Genomic DNA, 10,907 nt, shown 5'->3' on the forward strand with positions numbered 1-10,907 from the left:
ATCAATAATCTGGTCAGCAAACAGCTTCTTCATTCAGTCATTTTAGTGGATGAAGAAAATAATGTTTCTGAAAGGCCCTCTGCATGTGTTGTTTTTTATTGTTGTTTTGAAACGGTGGAAGGTGTGCGTGGACTCCCATTGAACATGAGTTTGAATGTGATCTGTTACTTCTGAACACAGCCACATGCCAATTATGTCTAAGAGGGAGTGCATCCTTGTGCAACCAGATTTATTTCTATTTATTTTTTAAGCTTTATTTAACCAGATAAAAGACCAGTTAAAACATACCATCTCTTTTGCAATGGTGACCTGGCCAAGAAGGCAGAAAGTTAAACGTCAAGTCCAAATCAATCACATTCATGTTTATTGCAGTTGTTTATTTTTACCTTTCCTCTCAAAAAGATTTAAAAAAATAAATCAGCAGAGTTGTACAAATTCTAAGTCACATTAATGGTGGAAGTTTTCAAATGATTTATCTTGGTCAAAATTCTTTTAAAACACAAAAACCTGGCATTTGAACAGGGGTGTGTATACTTTTTATATCCACTGCAGCCTTGTTCCTGTTTTTGTAATCTGCCTGGTGAGCCTACAGTATTGTCCTGTTTAACAAGTGGAAACAATGTAGTATAAGACCATTTCTTGAAGCTGAATTTGCCTTAATTTGTTATTTTACAAAGATTGTATTTATTATGTTTTGGATTAAGTGATATTGTTCAGCAATATTCGAATTTGCACATTCATATTTTATTTGATCTCTTTATTTTTTTAACTTTATTTGACGTTCATGCTCCGATTTAAAAAAAATTATCAGAAGTTACTCACTAGTCACTCAGTACCTGAGTAGATTTTTCACTGAGTACTTTTTTATCTTTACTCAAGTAATTATTTGGAGGACTAGTTTTTACTTTTACTTGAGTTGTATTATTCTAAAGTAACAGTACAGTTACTTGAGTACAATATTTGGTTACTCTACCCACCTTTCATCATAGGGAGCCATTATTACATTTATCCTTGCCCCGTGGATGCAGAAGTTATGAGTCAGCTTCACAATGCAACACGGAGTGACGCCCGTGAAAACATAGATAAATCTATGTTTCTGGTTTCCGGTCTTTTGTGGGGTGTTTTTTTTTTATGTGTGATAGTAAAACAATCTTTGTTGCTCCTGAGAAAATTTTCATCAAACAGGGAAGTTTCTAAATTCACACCTCTTGAAAGCCCAATCTAGATGGAGCATTATTATGTTTATAAAGGCAGACATTTTATATAGCTCTTGTTTTTGCTCGCTTCAGTTTGTGCAGGTGCAAACAATGAACATACACAAACAATAGGCTCAGCAAGTGATGAGGAATGAGCTCACCAGGTCAAGTAACTCATCATGGCATTGTGCAAGGCATTATCCCACTAGCAGCCTAGGTCCATTGCTAGCAGCCATGCATTACTGATGTGATTTTCAGTGTATCATGGGGAACAGTGCAGGCAGTTTCTGTGGCAGATATTTAAGGCAAGGACGTCATGGCTGCTTCACATCTGAAAATGTCATGGAGAGATCAGGCAGGTCTGCTAACTAATTCAGGACTGCTAACCCTGATTCCAAATTGTAGTTATAGCTGCCCTTAGAGGGCCAATTATAATGGTGCAATTACAAATATACAATTGCTAAAAATTCGGGTTTGGTTTGTACCTTGGTTTTAAGTTCATGGTTTGATTCACATTCGGTTTCACATTCACAAACAGCTTTAATGACTTCAATGAAACATCAACAGCTTAAATATTTTATTTTTAGTAAATTTCAACATCAATGCCCATTTTTTTCAAGGAAATAAGCAATGCAGACAAGTGCAACAGTAAGATTTTAAACTGTGTTCATTATTGTGCTATAAAAACTTTGGCTACATCTGACGAACCTGGGAGAGGCTGTTTAAATGCTGCTTGAACTTGCTGCTTTATACCACTCTAGTTTTTTATGAAAACATTTGGCTAGCCATGATGTCTGCTAGCCAGAAGCTGAGCTGCACTGTACTTGTTCACAGACTTGCCGGCTGGTTTGAGGCAGTTATATGTCTTGTCCCTTATTCAATAGGGTCTATGTGGAAACCTAATAATCGCCTGAATTGCTCCTGTGTTTAGTTATAGTATATATTTGCTTAGGTTTGATCAGAATTCAAGGAAAAATTGTGGCAAATTTTGAATTTGACACCAGAAAGGAACTTTTCTTTTCTTGCATGACTGAGACCCAGGGCAAAAAGCAAGGTCCATAAAGGTATGCTTGGATCAGTTTAATGCAAAAGAATTTGAAAGGTGAATTTTCCCTTGTTGATCTCTCTCTCTCTTTCTCTCTCTCTCTCGTTCTCTCTCTCTCTCTTTTGTTATCTATGTATCTATCTAGTCAATCTAGACAGTACACCGACAGTATGTGATGAACAACAATTCCCTCAGACACACTCCAAAATCTTGTGGAAAGTCTTCCCAGAAGAGTGGAAGCAGTTATATCTAGGGTAAACACCACATTTTCTTCTAGTCTCATTGTGTGCCACAACAAGAACAAAACATCTCTTACTGAATGTAAATATCCACTACTGTGTTATACCTAGATAACACCATCCATCTAAAAAAATCTAAACAAAAGCTGCACATTACTACTACTGTTTCTCTCATGGCACAGAAAATCTCTGAAGGCCTACTTCAGTTCGCTGCAGATAACTGATCAGAAATCAATTAAGGTATCGACAGAGAGATGCTTATAAGCATATCCAATATTGGCTTTGGTAATGGTATGATCTCTTCCCATCCTGGCCAGTTCTGTACAGCTGCATTGACTGATAGGTGTAAAGACTGAGGTCTCTATTTACCTCCAGTGATAGGGACAGTGCGGACAAACGGCTTAACAATGAAAAAAACCATACCGCTTGAAGCAGTGCACGCAACTACACGGTTGACACAAATCTCAACTTAGAGTGAAGATCACTATGGCAACAGCGGTTTAAATATTCAGTGTGTGACTAAATATACTCTTCTGGTCTGCTGCCTGAGCAGGAAATACAGCAGGAAAATAAAGTGACAGACTATTTAGTGTTTGTGAATGTCATCACTTGTTTATGAAACAATTACATATTTTGCACAACTGAACTATGCTCAAATTGTTTGTAAAGCTCACAGAGTAAAGGAAAACATAAATCATTGTAATTTTCCACAACATTAGGTTGTGGACACCTGCACAATATCCATCCATCATCATTCTTTTCACATATTGCACTTTATAGGCTCAAGTACCATAATTGGTGTCAAAATGGGAAATCACGTGCCTCATTAGAAAGACCGCTGAATTTATTGGTTTATGTAGGGAACACAATCATTCAAAAGTATATTTGTAAGCAAGCCTACTACATGTACAGAAGCATACAACTACTTCTCCGAGGGTTTTTGGGGATATATACCAGAGGCCTGAACTCAACTCATCTGCATTCCATGTACTGCACAGACAGACAGCAGACTGACTTTCAAGTGTCAATCACAAATGCGTGTCTCACTCCTCCCAAATAGGTAAAAAAAAGCAAAAGGAAAACAAGCATGCTGCTTGCACCACTATTTTACAGTCTTTCCTCTAAATAAGCTCTAAAGCTCTTAAATCCGACCGGCTGAAGCGGTCTAAACGTTCCGTTCCACAACACTCTCAGAATTCCGGGCCTTTCTAAGGGGGGCCCCTGCTTGTTTTCATGGTTTTGCTGACCCCTGGAAAAATCCCATTTGGCAGAAGGCCCATCATCCTGTCTTGTGGCTGTGAAAGGCCATGTGGAGCACCATGCTTAGCATCACCAAGTGCGCATGCACACGGAGGAAATACAAGCAGACATAAACACGAGCATGCGTGTAGGTCAATGCATTGCCAAACAAACTCCACATAACAGCTGATAATGCATGGTTTTTCATTGACATTTTACAAAATGCACAAACCCAAGCACATTTGAATCCACACGCTGTGCACATTACATAACTACAGCTATACACCACCCATCTATTTAAAAAAAAATACCGGTGATACTGTATGATGCATCTCGCCATACCCCTGGTGTAAGACTCGATCGCTCAACACGTCGCCGTAACAGCCCTCGAGGCAGCGGCAGCCCTCGTTGGCCACGCTCATGCACTCAAACACCACCATGTCCTCGTAGACGAGCCCCAGCAACGAGCTGTTCACCCAGCGAATCATTCCACCGCGTACGGCGCTCTCCTCTCTACCCGCTTTTGTCTTTCCGCGAGAATGGAAGGAAGCTAGCACAGAGGGAGGAAAGATGGACGAGGCAGGCAGGGAGATTTTCTTTAGCAGGCTTAGGGCCACTGATCTTGCCCGGCCAGCTCTGATCTCCTAATAACCAGCTTACATCGCCCTTAACACTGGCTGCCAAAGCAAAGACGCTGGGGGTCTGAGGGGCAGGCTGCCCGCCATCCAAAATAGCACATGTTGATTTAGCCTGCCAGGAATCTAATGGGCTGAAAATGGAGGCAGGTGATTCCCAACACTAACCTGGTCGTAGCCATGAAGAGAGCCGCTCGATTAGCCCTTTTCAAGCGGCTTCATTCATGCAGTGGCGATGAGGCACAAGAGGAGGAGGAGGCGGGGAGGGGAGAAAAGAGAGAGGGATAACGGAGAGGAGGGAGGATGGGTGCCAGATCATGCCAGGAGAAATGGAGGACAAAACGAGCAGGAAGAAGACGGGGCGGCTGTGGAAGATGAAAAAATAAAATGAAATAGCTGCACTGGAGGTCGTCTCGTCTCGTTTTTATCCTTTGCTCTCCTCTTCAATGTCTAATTGAGGCTGAAAGGCTCCGTTGAGCAAGCTGCCATGTTTCGTCCTCATTCTTGCTCTCCTTCGCTCCTCCACCCATCGGATCATCTGCTTGATTGCAGCATCCGCTAGCACCCAAGCGAGGTTCTTCTCTCGCGATTTCTGCTCTCTGTCCTATATGACGGATGGCTGCATGGAAGCAGAATGACAATGTCCCTCTGTCTCTCTCTTGTTGCATTCCACCTCTTCCTGTGGCTGCTGCCACAGCGAGCCTGCTGCACGCTCAATTATTCATGTCCTTCATGAATGGAGGGGTTGACATCACCGGCATTCAGGTCACTTTACATTCTGAGCTCCCTCTAAATCTCACAAGAGGTCACTTCTTGCTTTGAGGTGACACCCACATGGGCCAGCTTCTTTTTCCCATTGAAAAAGGAAATGATGGCTTTACAAGCAGCCCATAATAAAGATGGACAGCAAATCTTTTAGCGAGCACTCACTGAGGTACAGTACATGGGGGGGGGGTACAGGTCTTCTTAACTGTTTGTCCATGGGCCAAGAAAGCCCCCATTATAAATTTTGGTGTTAATGAATTGATCAAAGGCTTGGGTCTCTGTATTTATTTGACATTTTTATATTACAATGCACCTGAGAAGGATTTTTCTCATATTTTTATGTTGTCTTGGAACAATACATGAACCGTAATGACAAAATTGAGACAGTATGTATTTACTCAAAAAAATGACGTCCGTTCTTATACAGTAGATGCCCTGGCTCATTCAATCGTGCACTTCAACAAATACAATCCCAAACCTCAAATAGACCCCCCAGAATAACAGTATTGGCACAAATTGGCTATATACCTTTACTACGACATCTGATACCACGTGCAGGGGTAGACATCTTTATCACAGCATATACCACATGAAGCACACAGGTACTGTATAGAGAGTGCTGTTGTACGCAACAGAGCATTTCAGACAAACGCACTGCTAAATATCTTAATATGGATCGGAAAAGAATTTGGGATGGCAAAGAAAACCTAAATAAATGCCCGGTGCTCGCTGCAGTTAAGTCAATCATTTGAAGTAAATCAAATCAGATATGTCCATTCTGAGCAGTTATCAAATATGATTCCTTAAAAATAAAATCCATCAGGGATGCCACAAAAATGCAGAGATGAACATAATGTACATGTAACCTGTTTGAATCCAACCAACAAAACAAATGAATGTCCCTTTGCAAAACCAGTAGTAACTCAGTGGTTGGATTGTCCCTTCAGGCGCTTGGCACAAATGTGCAGCACGGACCATAATAAAAGAAAATATGATCCGTCATGCATCGTAATGATCTGTTTCCAAGTGAGATCTTTGGGTAATGAAGCATTGACGAATGCAACTTTGGTCATAAATCATTGCTGCTGAGTTCCAGTAAATAAATATCATGGATGCTCAGTAGCAGGAACAAGGTCTGTGTTTTTAATGACTAAACCTACACTATATCAGCAGGCAAAAATAGTATAGATAAATAGGACTAACTAGAATATAATTTGTTCACAGGCTATTTATTTAAGCACTGACTGACGAGTATGACGTGGTTGACAATAAAGGCCACAAAACCATCTGTTGACAAATGCACGCACACACCTAAAAAAGACCCATGAGGTGAGCTTCTGGAAAGACTTGACCCCTAACAAATGGTGGCCTCAGTGGGAACGCTGAGCAGAGGAATGCTGCAGAAACAAAAAGGAGGAAGCTGGTCCACTGAGCTGAACCACTATGTGCCCAAATGAGCCTGCACAAGCACACAGCAACTGACCTACTTGGGGAAACCGTTGGTGGTGGACACAGATGGTCAAAATGAACACACACTAATTAAGTTTAGTATGATTTTATACAATAGTAATCTGCTGTAATTATTGATTGAGAATATTGGAGTTTTTCTTCATTTTTATATCAATACATTTTACTTAAGTAAATCTGCATTATGCTAACCCTTGAAACCAAACTGCTCGGATTTTATGGCATGCATGTATTGTTAAGGGGCAAAATGTAGCATTTTTAGTGGATCGTGTCTGACATGTTTGTAGAGTGGGTCACTGTTTGTTGGCTAGCAGGATTACACAAAAACTCTATTTGATCAAAATACTGTATGTGTCAAGCAATTACTGTACATGTTGCTGCAATTTGGGATTAAAATGCAGCTCTTTACCAACAGACGGAAAATGGTGGCATCCTGCCCATCCAGAATGTACATCTTCCCTATGAATGAAAAATTAAACTTCGTGCAAAATTCAAATACAAATAACAAATCCAGAACTTTTTTTGACTGCGATGCTCTTCTCTCTTTGTGTTAGGTGTCAACCTTATTGTTTCCGTTTTAATGACTCCCTCATTCTTGTCAGTGTATGTTGCTGATTACATAAACCGATGTTTGCAACACTGTGGTCAGATAAATATGTTATTGTTTTGGCCGAGGTCTGCGCTCTCTAAGATGCTTTTACAGTTTTGGATTCACTTGGAGTCACTGCGGGGTTGTTTCTAATTCAAAGGTAATGTAGTGACTAACTTGTTCTACAACAGGCTACAGGGAGAGGTGTTACTGATATTTACTGATGCACTAATGACACGCAGACAGTTATAGGGGCAGAAAAAAATATAAATCGGTCAAACATGGTAACAAACGCCTCCATCAGATTAAGGGAAAGGGGAGCTTTTTAGCGACTTGTCTTGACAACACGAATGTGCTGACGCCTGGCGAACTGGCAAATGTCTGACTGCGTCTTGGCCGTGCAGTTACCATGGCAGCCGGTCAAGCCATTCATGTTCTCCGTCACTTGTACTGTTCCCAACTAGAGGGGAGTGTGAGTGTGTGTGTGGTGAGAGAATGCTGCTGCATTCACTTTCACACTTGATTAGCTGGCTACAAATAGTTTAAGCACACTTTGCTGTGTGTACAATTAATTATTTTCCAATAAATGTGTGCATTTAAAACAGTGCAATCACTTTGCCTTTACATTTAGCAGTTGAAATAGTTAATTTTAAAGCCATGTGTATCGCACAACTAAAACATTTATTAGTCATTATCCTTGTTGTGGTTGGCAAGTTGAAAAGGTTTGGTCACTTATCAAGAACCTGGTTTTCAACTAAACAAACTGATTGCAATTCAGGAGCAAAACTCACTTAGGTGAGGTTATCTCAGGACTTGAAGATATCAGAGGGAACTGGAAGTTGGCAACCGGATTCAAGCCCAGAGGGAGAGAAGAGCTGCAGATTGAAACTGGAGGAAGGCCGAGTGTTACTGTAGCAGGAGATGAGTTTTCAAATAGAATTGACACTTAAAACCATTGCAATTATAGTTTGTTCAAGTCATTATAATGATACTTTTTTTTAAATTAAGTTTACCCCTGATAAGAATGTTGTCATTACTGTTTACTTGTTAGTTAGTTAGTTAGTTAGCAGGTGTGTGAAGAGACCTTTGGAGGGGCAGGTGCTCAATATTAAAAGGAGGGGCACATGGAACAAGAGTTTGAAACGCCTTAGCATAGCATTGCAGGCTTTTCATGAAAAAAGAATAAGAAAAGACATTTGCCTTAAGGACACCAGGAATTGCAGTTTCTAGCAAAGGTGTGCACCATTTACTTAGTTGTTAATCGGAAGTATAACAAACCCATCGATTAGTATTTTGTCTGCAAATTACACTTATTGTTGTGGTCATTTATCAGCATTTTGTGTGTATGTCGCAACTATATTCAACTAAAATTCCCATGTCATGCCTGGAGCTCTGTACAGGTTAGTCTATTTATTCTTTAGAAATGTTTTTGTTTTTAATGAAATACTATTGAGAAATTGATTTTAGAAGGTGGTCCACCTCACACTCTCCATCCGCGGCATATCATTGCTTTTCTGCTCTCAATTACTTTGTAATTATATCGATTTGTTTTTTTTCAGTGTAAATTGAGACACATTTATTAAGCAAGACAATAAATAAAATATCTGAACAATACATTCATAACACTCCTGATCTCGACTGAATTTACCAAACGATTATCAGTAAATGCATTATTGAAAATTGCACAACTTCTATTGAGTTAAAATACAAAAAAGTTAAAACACAACGATGACACAAGATGGAAAGGAAATGGCAAGGAACTGAACCACTTATTCAATATAAATAAAGATTTCAAATCCTCAGACTTTCTGATTTCCTTAGTCCTTTGCCAAAGCAAACAGGTTAACTCTGTGTTTTAAGCACAACTAGACAACACTGATGGACTTCAGCTTTTGGAAAAGTGATGGACATTATTGCCAATTTTCTGACTGGGTTAGTGTTTGGAATCAAACACTAACCCAGTCATTCCCAACAAGTGCCCGGTCTGCCCAATTTGAAATCCTCAGAACCAGCAAAACCTTAAATCAAAACTCTTGATTTGAGGCTAGGATCAATAATGATGTGCCCTGCGACCGACTGGCGACCGGTTCAGGGTGTAGTCCGCCTTTCGTCCGAAGTCAGCTGGGATAGGCTCCAGCGCCCCGTGACCCTAACCAGTGGATGGATGGATCAATAATGATCCAAACAATGTCTCATAAATATGTGCAAAGCAGTGAGTGGCTTTGTGGTTTATTACATTCAAATGGTTAGCAAGCAAGCTAATATACTGTAGGCAACAATACGGTATCAGTCTTTCATCAGGGCTGCCATTTGACTTTATGACACACAGTATATCAAAAATGCGAACTTTTGATATGGACGTTTTGCATATGTCATGCAGACATCTTTTTACAATCATCGACTCACTCCACATTATCCCTAACATTAACATGACCTATTAATTTGTCATACATTGTCTACATTTACATGTAAAAGAGTTACTCAACTTACATGGCTTTTATGTCCAACATTTGATCAGTCTGATTGTTCGTGTATGAACCATGACATGTGGTGCATTCAGGCGTAGCTCGGAAATGCGTTCCGTAGTATGTTAAAAAGGATTTTCATAGTTTTAATGGCTGTAAAATTGTGTGTGTGTGTATGAGTGAAGGGTGGCAGGGGAAATATTCAGTGGCGCCTTGCTTTCTTACTCTGTTACGGCGTCTCTGATGCTGATGAAACTTGTGTAACGTTTATGTGATAAACGTGAATCTCACTCGTGGATGAGCAGGGCGCGCCACACCCCCTCCCCTTGCACATGCGTACTCTCGCTATTCAAATTGGGAATTTATTTGACGCTGATACAAATGAATGCATCCCAATGTAACTTCATCCTAAAAAAGCCAGTACTGTGCAGTTAGCGAGTAAAGAGGATTTTTTCCCCCTGTCTATTTTGAATCAGAACCCTTTCAAAATTCTTGCTTTCCAAACGTTTTACTCAAATTTGTGGTGGTGAACTAATTGGAAACTAACCATAGCGAATTCGTGCAGGAAAGGATCCATCCATCCATTTTCCGTACCGCTTCTCCTCACTAGGGTCGATAACAACAATATACAATATATTTCTATTTCTATAGAATTCTATATTTAATCCATATACCATACCAATGATCGATGTGCATGTAGTGTGCTGGTGCTTCCTTTCTGCTAATTTAGAAGTACCTCTTCCATCATGAGGTGCTGACCCAACACCCCTGTCTTTTCTAAGGAACGCATTCATAAATACAACATTGATCATGTGTCCGTCATCCATCATGTCCCCTCAGACGCCAACAATAGAAAAAGAAAAAAAAGGCCAGCATTTGGGGCCGAGCAGAGAGTGTGGTGGCGATGACAAATAGCATGTGGGTATAATACAGCAGGGTAGAGAGCCAAGCAAAAAAAGCAAATAATGAGAGGGAGTCAGGAAAAGATGAGCAGCGGCAGCCAGGAAGGAAAAATATAGTCATCCACTTTTGCTGCAGAAACCCTGAAGGGAAGCAAGAAGTCCACTGTGGCCCAGTCTAATGCTGCAGTGCTTTATCTTTAAAGCAGCACTTCATTCCAAGCATCCAACCACTGAGTTGTTCCTCAATGTTTGTCTTTTTTTTTACATTTTTTTTTATGTGAGCATCTTGCATGCAACTGCATATCTCATTTGAAGTGCTCAGTTTTGAACTTGCGAAGTCAACTTGCGGTCCATACATGAGGGGT

At 40.3% G+C, this 10,907-nt stretch overlaps 1 protein-coding gene across 23 annotated transcripts in view; it reads right to left on the reverse strand.

Moving 5' to 3' along the window:
* gramd1bb (GRAM domain containing 1Bb) overlaps nucleotides 1-10,907 on the reverse strand; it is a 75,460-nt gene that overhangs the window by 32,329 nt on the left and 32,224 nt on the right. Inside the window, exon 1 of one of the 23 annotated variants that reach the window (XM_061781278.1) lies at nucleotides 4,523-5,010. The exons of 20 other annotated variants lie outside the window; for them this stretch is intronic. In XM_061781278.1, the coding sequence (XP_061637262.1) occupies nucleotides 4,523-4,536 (14 nt within the window). In that variant the 5' untranslated portion in view covers nucleotides 4,537-5,010. 2 more of the 23 variants (XM_061781271.1, XM_061781275.1) reach the window with 2 other exon arrangements.

The sequence above is a fragment of the Phyllopteryx taeniolatus genome, chromosome 8 (genome assembly GCF_024500385.1).
Source record: "Phyllopteryx taeniolatus isolate TA_2022b chromosome 8, UOR_Ptae_1.2, whole genome shotgun sequence".
In the NCBI taxonomy this organism is placed as follows: Eukaryota; Metazoa; Chordata; class Actinopteri; order Syngnathiformes; family Syngnathidae; genus Phyllopteryx; species Phyllopteryx taeniolatus.